General features: G+C 40.1%; 1 protein-coding gene across 1 annotated transcript in view; it reads left to right on the top strand.

Annotated features, from left to right (window-relative positions):
* Positions 1 to 926: 926 nt before the first annotated feature.
* The window catches only part of wu:fb13g09 (ATP-binding cassette sub-family C member 5), a 43,580-nt gene continuing 26,672 nt past the window's right edge, over positions 927 to 17,834 (top strand). The window contains exons 1-7 of the mRNA XM_054792214.1: positions 927 to 1,262; positions 3,391 to 3,592; positions 5,252 to 5,407; positions 15,500 to 15,647; positions 16,807 to 17,040; positions 17,139 to 17,312; positions 17,585 to 17,732. Of these exons, the coding sequence (XP_054648189.1) occupies positions 3,402 to 3,592; positions 5,252 to 5,407; positions 15,500 to 15,647; positions 16,807 to 17,040; positions 17,139 to 17,312; positions 17,585 to 17,732 (1,051 nt within the window). The 5' untranslated portion in view covers positions 927 to 1,262; positions 3,391 to 3,401. The remainder of the gene's footprint in view (positions 1,263 to 3,390; positions 3,593 to 5,251; positions 5,408 to 15,499; positions 15,648 to 16,806; positions 17,041 to 17,138; positions 17,313 to 17,584; positions 17,733 to 17,834) is intronic.

A 17,834-nucleotide genomic window follows, 5' to 3' on the forward strand; every position in this document is an offset into this window, starting at 1 on the left:
GCTATTGTTAGTGGGCTAATGTATGTGCTAATGTAACCTGGCTAAGAATAATGGCTAATATTATCTGGCTAACATGGCTGCTCGTCTTACCTGGCTCAGGCTAATTGCTATAATCCTACCTACAGTAGCTAACAATAATGGTTAATATTACGTATGACTATTGGTTCGTGTTACCAGAACAACAGTAATCCGCACATCCACATTGTCAGTTGACACAGTAACGCCTTCAGTTGCAGGAAAGGAAGTTACAGTTTGTGAATATGACTCACCTGAATTTGGTGGTTCTTTTGCCACGGCGACGCTGTGATGATTGACTCATCAGATAACATCCATCAATAAACGATCAATTGTGATTGATGCTGACAACACAAATACAATTGACAGTTTAAGACACACATGTTCTATATTGTTTTAATAATAAAAACGAGTAACTACAAAGTTAGCTATTATATAATATGCTGATAATGTAATTGGTAGTAGTGTTTAAGGAACATTATGTAAACATCCATATAGACTATAACAATTAATCCTTGGAGATGATTTAGCAGATTTGAGCAAACAAATATGTTGGCCAACCATGCATCGTTTTTATTTATTTATTTATTTTTACTCGGGGTTTGTACTGACTGCAGACTTTAAAAAACACAAACAATTTGATTAAATATGCAGTTAAATTAAAACTTAATTTATGATGTTCTATTCCAGATTTACGTTTTTATAATAGGAAAGTTTGAGAAACTATTAGGAGCTTCTAATGCATATTTTAAATGCTCATAGGTTTGACCAATCGCATAGAGCCAGAGAGCAGCCAATCAGCGTGCAAGGCAACGCACTTCTTTTTTCCTGTCCCGCCTTCTCTTACGTCGTTGAGACCCCGCCCCTTTCAGTGTCCGTCGCGCATTTCCTCATTCCCGTGACGTTCAACGCCGTCACCAATTGGAGAACGCTCTGTGACGTCGTCCTGACGTCGGGAATTCCTCTCCCTGAGGTGCTTGGGGTAGCGGAGCTTTACATGAAGCGGCACGTAGTACATCCACGTGAGGTGGCGGGGACAAGTTGAAAATGTTTCCGGGACAAGCTTCCATCATCATCATCGTCCTCCGACCGTCGTCACCGAGCAGGAAGATGCATCTGCTCGGTTCACGTCCCTGAGCAGCAGCTAAGTAAATAGAAAGAAAACATGGTCATCCGCATCGGCTGCCCGTAAACACAACATCTTTTTGAGAAGCGTGATCCCCTTCAGCCAAGCCGCCGACATCAACGTAAGTTTGTGTTGTCTTATTTTAGTGACTTAGCCATGGCAACACGAATAGTTGTCTTATTAGCTCATTCATGCTGGGACAAGGTCATGGTGATACTAACATTAAACCCTGACAAGTTGTCTAGCAAGACCACATGGATATAGTACAAAAGTGACAGGGCAAATATGTTGTTTTTCTACCCTGTGACATTATTTGATAGCATGTTTTCTTCTCTATGCACATTACATGTCATTTTGTATATAGTTTAACCAAAATCCAACATTTGTTTGCAATCCATTAAAATCTAGCATTAAATGGCAACAATGTATGGTAAAAAGTTTGTTAAAAAAAATAATCCCGTGTTTATTTTGTCTGTGCTATTTTATTTTTTGTGCTATTCACATCTATCGATCTATCCTCGCAACAAAAAATGTCACAATGAAAACTAACCTAAATTAGCAACAGTACACAAAAAAATGACACATTTGTTTCTCTCAATAAAAAAAAGATGTGACATAACTGGCAATGCTACACAAAACACTACAAATTTGACCCTCGCAAAAAAAAGTGCCATGCAATTTTTTTAATCCATGTTCATTTTGTCATTGTGTTTTTATATCACTAAATGGTTAATATAGTCATAAAGTCATACAGAAGCACTATGTGTATGCGAGTTATGAGGGACAAGGGTTGTGTATTTAGTCGCTCCCAAGTTTTTAATCATGTGCGGTATTTAGCCCCAAGGCCTCCGATTGAACGGCTGCGACCTCCAGCCATTCAGTGTTGGGTTTTCATGGATTTTTCCTGTGTTAATTGAGCATAGCTTGAATTTGTTATATATTTTAGAATTGTCATAGCTGTTTTTTTAACTAGCCTGAAATGCAAATTTCTGTGATCAAATGTGATCAAAATGTTATATTTTCCCATTCAAAGCATGCAGCAAAATGTTTTCTTTTCTGCAAGGAGCTTATATGGAGTTATGTAAACATGCTGGCCTTTAAAGGATTAAAATCCCCAAAACATAATTAATACTCGATTGATACTATTGCAGGCAGAAATAGTTATTTGTTTAAAGTGGAAACAAATATTAATATATTGTATTCTGACAGCAGTTTTTAGGGACATGTCATTTTTTTCCTGAGGAGTGTGAGTTTTTGTTGTAAATCTAGCACTGTTGAAAAAATAATGCATGAAAATCCATATTGCTGCCAGTCATTTACCCATTTTAGGGACTAATAATAATAATTTTAAGCAAAGTATTTATTATATATATATTACATTTTGTGTAATTAGGGTAACTTCTAAGTACCTTTTAAGAGTTGACCTGCTTCCCAGTGGCCCAATTAATTATTCCTCTTCCTGTATCATTTCTAAGGTAAACAGTTCTTGTTATCAACCCACACTGTGACCTTATCTGTCTTCTCTGACATGATGTTGACGCAGGCAAAAGCTGACACGCGACACGCTGTTATCTATTCGGGAGGGGCCACAGTGCCCTAAGGGCTAGCTGTATTGAATTGTCTCGCCTCAGAAACAGACCTGAAAACCTCAGGAGAGTATGACAAAACTTCACTTGATATATGCCGCAGAAGGCAACACAGGGTGTCTTTTCAGGCACACGTGTGAGCTAAAAATAGACATTTGTTGTTTGTGTTTATCTTGTTAATGACCACGGCATTGACCTTGTCACTGAGCCTCGCCATAAAGGAAGATCGGTGACGGTGCACGGACACCTAGAAGCTCAGATGTCCACTCAAGAGCGCTTTAAATAGATAAGCACTTTAGGTTGTGTGCCAGAGAAGGGGTTGTGACCTCTGAGCAAGGTGGATTTCTCAAAGTCTAGAGGCTGACTCAGCAGAAAGGCGAAGCAAAACCAGCGGATGACATTTAAGTCAAACTTGGAGACGTGAATTTAACTTCCACTTCCACTCCACACCGCAGAAGTGTTAGTTTTAATAATTATCTCAACAGGTTAGATAATTGCATAATTATTTAAATAATGAAGTGCAAATGCAATCAAGTGCCTATGAATGGGTCATACTACGTTTGCGTACAATGCCACCAGGATGCCACCGTACAATGTTTGCGTTAAAATCAACAACTTTGTCAAGCAGCTTTAGCATAGGATTGATCCTATCTCTTCCTACAGGTTGTCTCGCCATGTCCGCCTTGTTTCCTGATGCCCTGGAAGCGACCGGGCGAGTGGAGGGCCTCCCGCTGGCCTCCCTGCAGCCGTCGTCCGAGCTGGAAGAGGAGGAAGAAGCCGAGATGTCGATGGAACGAGGGCCGAAGAGACGGGGCCGCTACCGGCAGAGCATCCAGCTTGTAAAGCCCTTCAGGATAACACACAAGTAAATGCCCTGTCCTTCAACACATGGTTAACCAAAGAAAAGCAATTGTTGATCCTGTGAATTTGCCTCAGGTGTGCCTGTTTAAACCATGTTGGTGAATGCACTCATGCTTAGTCCTTCTTAGCAGATTCTAGTGCAGTGATATAATGGAACTTATAAGACAGGCCTATTCAAGGAGCGGACATCAGACCGGTCAGCTAGTTCAGTTCAAAAATTTGGAGCGACTAACATTTCTGTAGCAGATGGCTAAAAACACCACAACACTCTTGTCATAGCAAGGATCTTCGACTAGCGTTCTTGCAGTACAGCCGTAAAAAACACACTCCTGTCATATACCTGTCGTAGATCTTTGACGAGCAGTTTTGCAGCAGATCCTTAAAGACAGTGGAAAACTCCTGTCATACAGAGGATCTTTGGCTAGCTTTATTTGCCGTAGAGTTTTCCTGTCATTGCATTGAGGATCCTTCCTCAATCCTGTGTTTTTGCAGTAGGTCCTTATTAACAGAAGAGTGATCCTGTCATAGAGAGGATCTTTGACTAGTTTCAAATTAAATTTAATAGAAATTGTCATTCAGCCCGAATAAAATGACTAGCGTTCATGGCTGTCATTCACGCCCGTAGGGCGCGTGCACATACACAAAAGCATTTCCAGAGAAGCAATATTAACTTAAATGTTTTACTGATGTACTTGTTCTTTGCCTTAAAAATATGAAAAGGATGTCCTGGCTCTGGTGTGTGTGTGTGTGTGTGTGTGTGTGTGTGTGTGTGCGTGCGTGTGTGTGTGTGTGTGTGTGTGTGTTATGTGGGTATAGCTTACATGCTCGGAGCAGGGAGAGGTCAGGATATCATGTTTGCAGCATGTTCAAAAACAATACAATGCCCTCAAGGCAGCCCTGTAATTTTGATAGTAGGTTCACATAACTTCTATCTCATATTCTTCTCTTAACACAACTTTTTAAAACTGCTGCTTTTTTTGCAGAAAAAAGAAAAAAACTGAGATAGGCTGAGATCTGCAGCATTGTCATGCATGATGGTGGACCATATTTTGGAATGAGTGTCCCAAAAAAAAGTAGTTAAAAAAAGCTAAACACCCTCCCAGAATTTATACTTTGAAGATGGCGGAACTATGATCTGGTAAGTTACGCAGAAGTCTTGCATGATGTCATGCAGGGCCGCGCTTCCAACTCCAAAAAAGTTTTGTGCAGCAACAATTTGGGTCCATTTCCAAACTGTACCACCTCAAAAGCGCTTGACTTGCAAATGCTCACACAAAAAGTGATTTGTTTAAGACCGTAATAAATCTCTCTGATGCTTTCACGCAGAGATTGCAATTGGAGGACGTACAAAGACACAGAAGCTAACTTTTAGTCACATTCTGGCTGTTAGCCATGATAACGCATAGAATCTTATCCCCAAGTAGCAGACATCACCACTTTTGAATGTATGCTGTGATAAACAGCCCCTGAGCTGCTTTCTCCCAAATTTTCTGTGAGGAGCGTGCAAATGACTGCTCAAACATTGCAGGCATGGTTCACCTTCTCAGCTCTGGCAAGCAAAGGGGACACTTTTTTTCTCACGGGCCAATATAGCTCAGGTTCAACATAACGCCTTTGTGTGTTCCACCCAGCTCACTCATTGCCAATGTTTTCTCTCTTCCAGACACCAGCACCCGGTTGATAACGCCGGCCTCTTCTCTTTTTTGACTATGCACTGGCTCACGCCGCTGGCCCTGAAAGCCTACAAGACGTCCAGCTTGTCCATAGACGATGTGTGGGGGCTGTCCTGCCACGAGGCCTCGGAAGTCAACTTCCAAAGGTGAGCTGAGTGTGGATGAAGGAGGCAAGGCGTCATGCTGTCACATGAGTGTGGTGGGGACCAAACGGTCCTCAGATGAACTCAAAGTAATGAAAAAGTTATATAACCCCAAACAGATGGACATTTGAAGTGACTTTTTTGATTATCGTGATTGTGGAAAAATAACAATTCCGCCATTGATATTAAAGAGCAGATGGGAGAGACATGGGCAACTGTGGTTTCAAACTAAAAAAACAAAAAACAATGTGTCCTCTATCCTTGATGATAGTCGTGACAGTCAAGCGGTTGAGACCAAAAGAACAGCCAGTATTGGCGGGCATGTCCTCACTCAAAGCTTTTTATGATGGTTATGTTCACTTCCTAGAAGATGGCTTTCCTTTTCCTTGGCGCACTGCCGCTTGGGAGACATAATGGAGGGTAAAAAGTTAACTACAGTGCTGCGGCTAACTTATGGCTAAATTCTAATCTTGTGACATCTCCTTTACTTCAGAACTATTACTAATTGTTTGAGTACTGTGCCGCCCGCAGTCAGTGAGGAAACAGCAGCTCTTTCTTTGGCAAGAGTCAATCAGGAGCTGTTAATGAAGTCACAACGAGCTTGGCAACCCATTGGAAATCGCCGGAGGTCATTATCTACTATAAGAGTATCACCATATAACAGTCTGACTCACAGTGCCATCTTACAAAGAACACTAAACTCATCACACAGAAACTTAACAATACTAATATGAGCTTAAAATTAAAGCAACTCTTTTAAAGTTTTCCCATAATGCATTGCATCTGAGCAACGCATTTATTGGGGCCCTGCAATTACGTCAGCCTCCCTCTGGGCTCCAGACTCTTCTGGCTCCCCCTGGTGATCATTCATCCATTTTCTATGATGCTTGTCCTCTAATGAAATGCTTTGCTCAGATGAAAATGGAAAAACTTAAAAATGTGTTTTTTGTTTCATTTTAAACTTGTACTGTCACATGTTTGTATATTTATTAGATACACCTTTTGAGTGTTAAGTTGCTTTGTGATAAGTTTAGTGTCATTGAGTCAGACTGTTATATTGAGTAATGACCTCCTGCAGTTTCCAATGGGTTGACAAGCTCGTCATGATTTTTTTCAAAGCTCATGATTGGCTCCTGTCAAATAAAGAGCTGTCTGGTCCTCACAGACTTGTGAGCACCAGAATCTGCCATTTTATGACATGGACACGTGCGGCTTATTCACCAGTGTGGCTTATATACTGTATGTACAAATCTGTTTTGTCCTCTAAATGTAGTGGTTTCGGCTTATACACCGAAATTTACGGCAATAAGCGATGTTAGTCTTCCGCAGCGCACACTGCATTCCTCCGCCCAGCACAAGGCAAATACTACATCCTTGTGTTGCGTGTGGCATGTACTGTAATTAGTTCTCCAGCAAGTTTTGTGTTTACGGACCAAAATTAAGTTTGGAATTAATTTATGGGAGCACGTTTGTAACCACGGAACATCGTAAACTGAGGACCACCTGTAATGTTATTATTTTTGATAAAATGTTGCAACACCCACCCTGAAGTTGAGGATACATAGGCATGCTAACTTTGCCATCCTAGGGAGCCTTGCTCCAGGCAGACCATTGTCACCAACTATATTGTATACAGCATTGCAATATTTACAGTCACGTTTTTTTGATGTTCAAAATAGTCCCTTAACATACTTTACCCACTTTGTGTTTGGTTTCTGCTTTAATGTCAATGGCAACCCGTTTAGGCGACAAGCTAGCGACAGCATTTTGACAATAATGATTGTGTGTTGAGTCATTTTTAGTTGTGCTTTTTGATCATTTTGGTTGGCCGATATTATTTTGGCATAAAAATGTGATATTGTTTTTTCTGACAGTAATGATATTGGCGCGTGAGTGATGACGTGCCACACAACAGCAGGCTTTCCATCTCAGTATGTATACGGTCTAGAATTATTTCCAAGTTTTGCCTTGGGATTGTAAATATGCAATGTGCAAAGACTGTAAATGGCTGCGAGGGGGGTTGATATCGGCATTGGAATTGAAGTGCTGGACAATATGGGTTTATCGGATATCTGTAAGAAAGCCAATATTGATATATCGATAAAGATATGATAAAATGCCTGCTGAAATGTGAGGATTGCACTCGCTTATCTTGCCATCTTGGGGAGCCACACTCCATTCACATGTCACCAAGTACTGTATGTGCAGTACTGCAATATTTACCATGAACTTTATGTTCAAAATGTAACAAACTCTTTCCAGCTTCTGGTTTCTGCTTTGATTTACATGGCAACCCTTTTCGGCGGCAAGCTAGCAACAGCATTTAGACAATAATAGCTGTGTGTTGAGTTATTTTCATCCATCCATCCATTTTCTATACCGCTTCTCCTCATTAGGGTCGCGGGGGTATGCTGGAGCCTATCGAGTTATTTTCAGTGGATAGGAAATATATATCCTGCTATGCAAGCGGTACACTGACTACTGTAAAGTACAGTATGTCCAGGTTTACTTTTGATAGTGTTGTACAGTACTCACTTTTGGGAGATATTGTCTATGGAGAAGCTAATAGTTGTTAGTGTAGTGTGTATGTTTTGTTTGCTGGTGCTGTGTTTTACATCAGCATAGTAGGGCTGGAAATCTCAGGGTACCTCACGATACGATACAACTTGTGATACATGGTTTACGATAATGATAATACGGCGATACGGTGAAACAAAAACAAATGAAAAAATACATGTCATTGTTTACATTTTGTAGGATAATTTAAGCTGAGTATAAACAATTACACTGTTTTAGTGGAATATAACAGTAAACAGGATCAAATCTATTCAGTTGGAACATAAAAATATTTTGCATTTGAATAGAAAAATCAAGTCTGAATTCAATGAAAAGCCGGACTTGCCTGTTCTGCAAAGGCAGCTCTCTTTTAAAGCAGTTGTGTCACCATGGTAACTTAGGCTAAACTCATAACCTGGTCCAGACCAGGTTGACAGCATACTTCCTGGTGGCTATTGTCTCATCAATGTAACGTTACTGACACCTGGCGTAGAACACTACTCTACTGCCACTGTTTGTGTTTATGGAGAGACTCACGATGCACTTCAATCGCTTTATTAACAAGCAGAGAACACATGCAGTGAACATTCACACAGCCACTCTCTACACTGCTAAACTGCTGCTAACCTGCTGCTAGCACTCAGTTAACAGTCAACTCTAGCCAGCTGACGTCACTTCCCAGGCCCTGCTTCTTCAAGGCGCACACAAGTCACAGATACTCTGTTACACTTCACATCACGTCTTCTGACTGCTTTGTATTTGTATTTTCGTTCATTGTGTCACTTTTATGCTTAAATGCTTAATTTAGGCCAAGGAGATGTACAATTTCCTTAAATATGCATATTTTGGACAAATAATAGGCCATATTCAACCACGAAACCGCAATAGAGTGAGGGCACGATGTTCGAAACGCATTGTAGCGAGGGATGACTATACTGCTGTTTTGTTTTGTACCGTTTTAAAAGCAACACTTCTCCTCAGCTGTTATTTGGAACGGCGTTCTTATCTTCTTGTGACTCGTGTGCATGTTTGCTGTGGTTCGTATTTTCGTGGGACACTCTTTGCATATTGCAAAGTCCGTATCCAGCTTTGTCTCATGCTACAAAAGCCAAAGTGAGTCCACATTTTTGATTTTACTACTTTGCTACTTGCATCATCTGTTGCGCCATTGTTAGAGTTTTCTTTTCCAGTGACACAAACCTCCTGTAAATACATGAACTCTGTCATTAAGATGAGTTGTATATTGAGAAATTAAGTAAACAATCATAGCTTTTATTCCCTCCCTGCAGTTTCATGGAAGTCCATTCATTTGTGGAATCCTGTTAACTACAGAAACAAAAGGCTGTTAAAGCACTTTGTGGTGGGGGTAATTGGGATCAATCATGCAAAGCTGTTACAGGAGAATACAAGAATAAAACCATGATAGGTTCCCATTTACAGCTAGAATTTACTACTAAAGTAACATTTGGCGGAACACTGATGTGAAAGAGATTTAGTTCCCATTCCCAGTGTATCATTGCTGGGGTGAACTGGTCATCCGCACCACGCCACTTCAGCCTCACACCGTCAGCTCAGCAGGATTGTTTTGCCATTTTTCAACAAATATTGGCAGATCCCCCTCTGTGCTCTCCCAGTCGTACTTGCGAGATGAAGGCTGCTCAAACATTGACAGTAGCCAGAGCAGAGCCAGGGCCGACGTGTGGGAATTTGCAGTGAAAAGATTCCCACTTTGCGTGCTCATTGCTGTGTTTGCACTCGGCCTGCACAGTTTGACACCCGTACACTTAATCGATGGACATCCAGTTCCTTGTGTAGCAGCGGCGCAGGGTTGTGCAAGGATGGCGGGCCGGCTAAGAATAACAGCGATTAGAGATTAGAGTGAGAGTTAGCGGGCCCCGACTTTGGCAGTTATGTCATTAAATGCTGAGCTTGTGATGCACTGCGTCTCCCCTGCCTCTGGCATTCACTGTCATTGACTGCAGGTTCATTCCCTACTGGCCACGAGATAAGATGACCGTGAAATACAGCTTAAAAAACACATAGTGGAATTTCATTTCAAGAATGAACTATTCAGAATCAGCATCACTATGAGAAAAGCTTCAATGATGTAATAAAACCAAAGCAAACCAGAGCTGATTTATTAGCTATTTATCTAGCAACATGGAAGTAAAAGTAGGAATGCTCCGATCAGGGTTTTTGTGCTGCCGATTCCAATATCGATCATCCATGAGTGAGATTGGCCGATACTGATCGCATGGATTAACTGTACATTTTTCTGTTTATTTATGATGAGTGGCATTGGTCGCGGTCTTGGTTAGATAATTCCAATGGCCCTTGGTAAATTATTATTAATTATTATATAATAATTTTTAACAAAATAAATATTTGGGTGGATTGGTTGTTTTTTTTTTGTTTGCCTTTATTTGTGTGAAAAGATTTTTGTACTGTTTGACACAAACCTGAATTTAATTTGATGCATGTTTTGGAGTCATATGAATACAGAGGAAATAAACTGTTCAATAATCATTTTTTATCTCAAGATAACAAAATTAACAATAAAATAATACAAGTAAATATCCTTATTAAATAGAAATCTGTCCCGCTCAACTGAAAAGAGAATAAATTCAGTGTCCAGGTTGCAGGGTTCTCAAAATCCGTCATCACTAATATCACTAATAGAGCTTTATGACTGGTAACATTTAAATTGTACACTACTTTATTTACCAAGCAGATCTCCACTCAAACAGTGTGGCCATCGTCTTTATGCTATTTTGTGCTCATTTATCATAAGATAAAGGTATAAAGTCTGAATTCAATGGAAAGCCGGACTTGCCTGTTCTGCGAAGGCAGCTCTCTTTTAAAGCAGCTTTGTCACCATGGTAACTTAGGCTAAACTCATAACCTGGTCCAGACCAGGTTATGTCCAGGCTTTCATCTTAATATCTGCTATGAAAGTGCCACAGTTTCACTGTTTAACTCATTTGAAGACGGCGTCACCATTTATTGAGAACCTACGGAGCCCCAGAAGGGACATGGTGAAAAAAAAGGGAAAAAAATTGATCGCACCGCGAGCATTCCGTGATGATATTATCCATCAATAAGCGAGATAGATTTTCAGCCAAAGGAATATGCTAAATATGCTCACTTTTGGAGCTGAGCGTCAGGAATAAAATGCAATATGAAATATTAATTAGGCCAATGTTAGCAGATGTATATCTCACAGCAGTCCTTGTTGATATTACTAAGTAGGGGTGGGAGGTATGGACCAAAACTCCAGATATATTTATGTTGAATATCCACGTCCGATATATACCTCAATATTTATTCCACAAAGTGAGTTTACACAAAGTCAAAGTCAAATATGCGTGCAAAGTTGTTTCCATTCTAGTCCATTCTCTTTTTGATATATAAATATAGAAAAAGGAAAATATAATCATTAATCTTTTTTATAACAAATCTTTATTCTCAAATCTTCAGCTACTACCAAAACCGCTAAAGAACAAAATATGAAATAAACTGCCCCGTTTAAGTGGACTTTTTTAAATGTCAGCAGCAACTCAAAAACACTTGACTTTGAACAGTATTTTTTTTTAGAAAGCAGAACCTTGTAGGAGAGGCAAAAAAGTGAGTAAAAACACCCTTAATTACGTTTAAAACTACAAATAAACTTCATTCTTAGTTTGTGATTTAAAATTGCCATCCACCCATCCGTTTTCTGTGCCGCTTCTCATCATTAGGGTCGCGGGGGTATGCTGGAGCCTATCCCAGCTGACTTCGGGCGCAGGCGGGGTACACCCTGGACTGGTCGCCAGCCAATCGCAGGGCACATGTATTAAAATTGGCATCACTTCATCAAAATAAAATAGCTGTAATATTTGATCTCAGTCAGCACTGTCAAAGTCTAGACAGCATAATAATTACATCCAGACTCGCCTCCAGCCTCCACCTTTAGGACTACTTGTTTGTTTATCACACGCTGACAGGTAAGTGACCGGGTCCCAATGAGCCTCGAGTGTAATGAGTAGAGTCACTGGGGTAAAAAGTCACATTTGGAGTCCAAAGACCAGAAGCTAGGGGGATAACTGTAGCTAGCTAGCTGGCTGCTGCCAATGCAAAGTACAGCCAGTGACAGCTAGGCAAAGCATGTAAACAAAGATGCAAGAATAGTCGAACTGAGATAGATTTGGTAAGGGAGTGATCAAACACGCATCAATTGGTGTAGCTTGTGTCAAACTCAATACGAGACACGTCATTTTCTTGGCAACCCTACGTGACATATCAGAAATTTAGGATTTGCTGCCGCACACCGATCATTTTTTGTTATCGGCTTTGAAAGGCCTTTGTCGGCATACGTCAATCATGTGGGGTTTTTTTATGATCTTTTATGGTATCGGTGGCCGATCGATCTGAGCATTTCTAAGTAAAATACATCTACGGTACTTACCAGTCAGCCATTGTGGGCAGAACTTATCGTGTAGAACAGTTTTGCTCTGATCAACCAAGCACGACAGGGGAGGCTGCCTGTTTGCTGTGATCAGCCAATCAGAACTGGTAGCCTGCAAGATGGCTTTGAGGCAGATCAGAAGCCGATTCAGATTTCTGATCAGCTAAAAAAAACCATCCCCATTAGTACTGCATATGTGACAGGGGCCTAACCAGGATATCAAGAAAATATTAAAATTATGTTGATTTTTTTTTCTTTATGTTAACAAATAAGGATAAAATAAATGAATTGATAATAACAAGATTTATCACTATTAGTAATAGTTACTAGGATAAACTATGGGAAAAGTTCATTAATGAATGAATTATTATTTGTTTAATAAAGTATACTGTATAATATAGTATATACAGTCTATAGTTTATTTCAAATGAATAATGTATTAATATTAATTTATTTTCCTTTTTCAAATAAAATAAGTAAATGAATAAGTAATCATAATAGGTAAGGTTGTTATTTGCATTATATATTTGTATTGGATTGGATTTTATTATTATGTTATTTTAATTTATTATTAAATTATTACATTTTAAAAAATGTATGTTGTTTTGGGTTTTTTTCCACTGATGTAATGTCTCATAATGATGTATTTATGAAGGTTGGAAATTAGCATTTCAGTGAGTGTAATGGCTACTAGAAGTACCAATAATTCATCACTCTGACAGCATTGTCTAAAAGTGATCGTTATTGTCTTTATTTATCCAGTGGTTTTGATACAGCGTACCTAATGATGCGTCCAGTGAGAGCTGTTGCCATCAGGGTTGGTAGGCCGAAAGTATGCAGGAGCGCTGGAGAGCATGGAGGGATTTAGTTTGTTTCCATAGCAGGGACAGTTATGTAACCCAGATGCACAGCAGCAGAGATGATGGCAAGAGGGGAAAAAAATCACCCTGGGAGAGTTGACACTTGCTGGTGTCCAGCGAGGTGCGAATCTTCAATGTGGCATCTGATCCAAAGCGGCTCTCAAAACATCAGCTTGACTCTGACTGTTGGCTGGTGAGAGTATTTCTGTCCAATCATCTCTGTGTGGATCTCACTGTGTTGACATGGTGCTCTTCCCCTGAATTATTGTAATATTGAATATAATACTAGACAGAAGGTGATTTAAGAAAAAAAAAAAGCAGCCAGTGTCTCACACAAAAGATGCCCGTTATGTTAAAACTCCTGCTATGGCTAATTTCTTATGGGGCAAGTTTGCAGTTTCACTTTGGCACAAATTAGTTCAACCATTCACATTTGCTACGAGCAATTTGTTTTTTTGTAAAATAATACAGCTGGATCCAAGACTTAGTATAGCTTTTTTGCTCAATAAGAGGATGTTTAGTCATTTAGCGCTACAAAATTGCATTCCTCCTGCAACAATCAATACTCAAGCTGGGCACCATGCAGCTACTTTTTAGCCTTTTGCACTCGTTTGACGTCAAGCAGTAATTATCCGGCTGCATGAGAGTCAGCTCAGTTTAATGTTCTGTCTGTCTTTTGATTAGTTTTTAATAAAGTCGTTAGGGGCGTAAATGACTCTCCACAGCGGCTTCTGCTGCTGCTGCTTCTTTAGAGAGTCATTAGTAACCTGGCCAACATGATATTCCACGCTCTTTACAGAGCATTATACGGCAATAAAAGTGCATTAGCCGCGTCTTTAATAAGTTAGCTTATAGCGCTCAAAGTCTAATTACACGCGGCATCATTCACGAAAGGCTGATTTTAGAAATTGTAGGTCAGCTTTTGTTAATTTCAGCCTTAATTGCTGTCATTTTTCTTGTTTGATGCTGGGTCTTCGTGATTGCCTTTTAACCTATGTATGCCCCCTATTGTGACAGTGAATTTGTGAGTGCAGCTCAGTAGTTAATTGCTTGAAATCAAACAACATAGAATGTACTGATTTTGCTCAACCTTGTTTTGACTCTGAATATTTTGGCCAGTTTTAAGGCTAATTGTATGAAACTTGGCCAGGATTACATTTCTTTTTTTTACCATAACACCCTCTCTTGCAAGGTATTTAGAATACGAGATTTACGTGTATACATGCACTATGTATCCTAAGGACTGATTTTATAGTAGTTATATAATTATGTTAAGCAAAAACAAACACTATCTCTATGGTGAGGTTGAAAAGATTTGATGCAGTTAACATTTTTACTAGAATTTTATCAGAGTGACTGTTTTAGGAGGGTAAAAAGTTTTTGTTTTTTTTTAATAAACTCTCATTTGCTCCAAAAATAATTATGCATTAAAATCAGTGTTGTTACAATCCCAAACATTCCACTTCGCACCACATTTTTGGAAAATGTTGCATAATTTACTTTGAAGAAAAAAATTAATCATAATAATAATAGTAATAAATGTTACATATATGGTTACAACTGAAGTTGTTGAAAAGGTTTGATTCACTGAAAATAAGAATTATAATTCTGGATTATATTTTTTAGACTTTTGCAAGAAAGACCACTTAGGGACAGAAAGATAAACTGTATGTTTTTCTTTTATATAAATGCTCATTTGCTCCAAAAAATAATAATGCATCCAAAATCATTGTTATCATTTATTTTCCTATTCCACACTGTAATTATTAAATTACAAATGTTTCCCTTTACACCTTGTTTTTGGAAAATATTGCATAGTTTGTTTGTTTCCCAATGGAAAAAGTCAGGGGTCCTTATGACAAAAAGGGCATGGCAACAAAATATATTTAAACAAGTAATCAAAATCTTTAACTCTATGATTAGGTCTGTGATTGTTGAAAAGATTTGATGTAATGAAAATTTTTTTTTTTTTTTTTTTGCATTTTTATTAGACTGCTTTGAGAGGGGCCATTTTGGGACATAAAGGTTAAAAGTGTAACTACATTTTATGTAATGGGGCCTCAAGGGTTGAAATCAATTAAGATAAGTGACGCTATCAACTTACTTTGAACAAAGCGTGGACATACTGTATTGTAAATAACTGAATCCTGCATGTTGGTTAAAATTTGTAGTCGTAGCAGCCATATTGTGAATGGTTATGGTTTGTGTGTGTGCCCGTGTGAATGTGTGTTCCAGGCTGGAATTGCTGTGGCACGATGAACTGAAAAGACGAGGGCGCGAGGGGGTATCCCTGACAAGAGTCTTTTGGAGGTTCTGCCAGACCCGAATACTGGTCGCCATCTTCGCTCTCCTCCTCACAATGGTGGCAGGCTTCGTCGGGCCCGTGAGTACCGCCCAAATCCTTCTCTCCCTTGATGTTCTGCTTAGTAGGCCTTCCAGCATTTTGGCTGCCCATCCCATTTCACACAGGTCCACAAAACCCCCCACAATAACCACACACCTCCTTGTTATGCTTCAGCCCACCAAATAGCAGGTATCCAACATACAGTATAAATCCTGAACTGGGGATTTTTATATCAGTATATAACGTTTTTTTGTACTGTAAGATGTTTATTTGTAATACATGTCATGTGCCCACTTGTGCTCCGCTTATAGCATTAACAGGGTTTAGTTCTGAGACAATGACTCATTTGTCTCTCCCTGTCGATTTCACCATAGCACAAGCTGATGCAATCGTGTTCCATTCAACATCTCAACATTTTCTGGAAAAATACAGCACCAGTCAAAAGTTTGGGGACACTTTGTCATTCAATAGAGTGATTAAAGTGACTGGAACCGGAGCGAAAGTGGGATTGCCACCACAGAAGGCTACTTGTTAAACAAAGATGAAAAGTGTGATAAAACAGATTTTCTTGTCTTTTATTATGTTAATTTGACAATTTAATGTTGTTATAACAGTAGCATGAGTCCTTAGAGCCAAACGTGAGAAAAATCTATCATATTCTTCACTTGTTAGCGATACTTCTTAGAGAAGAGGCCGCTTTTGAAACTGTGGCGTTTCATGACATTATGAAGGGAAAAAAAACTCCTTCCTCATGCACATGATACTGCCTCTGATCCGCCCCGAGCTAGATGAACCCGCCCTGTGTATACGCCCACCACTTGATTTAATTGCTACAGATGTTAAAATAAGTTCCTGTTACGTTGTTGTATTTGACATACATGGCCTCTGTTCTGGTATGGCATCTGTTACGTTGAACAAGTGCAGACTTACAGTTCAAGTAGTCAGTGCACAATAGCACCGCTTCTTGGATCCACACTCTCTATCAGCAACAGACGTGGCCAAACACAGCTTATTAGCATTAAAGCTACAGACACACAAAACAATACCTACAAAATGCCACCAGTTGACTGTATAACTCTGCAAACAAGTTCCTGTTCCTTCTCCATTACCGTACGTGTCTGTCACGTCTTCAAATAGTGATTACTTTTGCTTTATTTTGATTTAATTTCATTGTGCCGTCCCGCCTTCTGGTTCCCAGGCGCTCCTAATTCGGGCCCTGCTGGAGTATTCCCAAAGCTCCGAGAGCTGCGTGCAATACGGCCTCTGCTTGGTAGCAGGCATCTTTGCTATGGAGCTGATGCGCTCCTGGTCTCTGGCGCTAATGTGGGCCGTCAGCTATCGCACGGCAGCTCGCCTCCGTGGGGCGGCGCTCACGTTTGCCTTCAACAAGATCCTGCGCCTGCGCAACACCAAAGACATCAGTCCTGGCGAGGTAGGCATAGTCAAGTTAACCAATTTTTTCCTGGTAGCGAGTGAGTGTGGATATTTGGACTGTAGCGGACTCATCCATTATTTCCATCTCTTCCCTAGCTGATCAATATCTGCTCCAATGATGGCCAGCGCCTCTTTGAGGCCGTCTCATTTGGCTGCCTGCTGGCTGGGGGGCCCCTGGTGGGCATCCTGGGCTTGTCCTACACCACGTACTTCCTGGGTTTCACCGCCCTACTAGGATCAGCCATTTTTGTCATCTTCTATCCCGCCATGGTACATTGTAGTTAAAATGCCATTTGTGATTTATGGTTTGAAGAAGCCATTTTATCACACTTTACAGAAAAAAAATTATCTTTTGATCCTTTGCTATCGATCTCCTGTCCACTCTGGAGATGCTTTAACCAACTGCACTCAGTCTGAGCCACCTCTGGTATTAATGTGAAAGCTATTTATCCGCTTGAAAGAAAGGGTCCTGCAGCGCAGCTGATGTGATTGTGTCTGCTTTCATTTCCCCCCTTAGTTCTTATTTCTCTTGTCTGGGTCAGATGCTAGCGTCGAAGCTGACGGCGTATTTCCGCAAGAAGTGTGTGGCAGTGACCGACCAGCGCGTGAGGCTGATGAACGAGATCCTGAGCTGCATAAAGTTCATCAAGATGTATTGTTGGGAGGATGCCTTCGCTGAGAATATCCGCAGTGAGTTCATTTCCTCTTTGTGGTCACTTTATCAAAATGCAAAGTCATGCTAAAACATGCTTTTATGCAGGCTTATTAAGCGTAACTCAAAAGGGCATCAAC

The sequence above is a fragment of the Dunckerocampus dactyliophorus genome, chromosome 11 (assembly GCF_027744805.1).
Source record: "Dunckerocampus dactyliophorus isolate RoL2022-P2 chromosome 11, RoL_Ddac_1.1, whole genome shotgun sequence".
Classification (NCBI taxonomy): Eukaryota; Metazoa; Chordata; class Actinopteri; order Syngnathiformes; family Syngnathidae; genus Dunckerocampus; species Dunckerocampus dactyliophorus.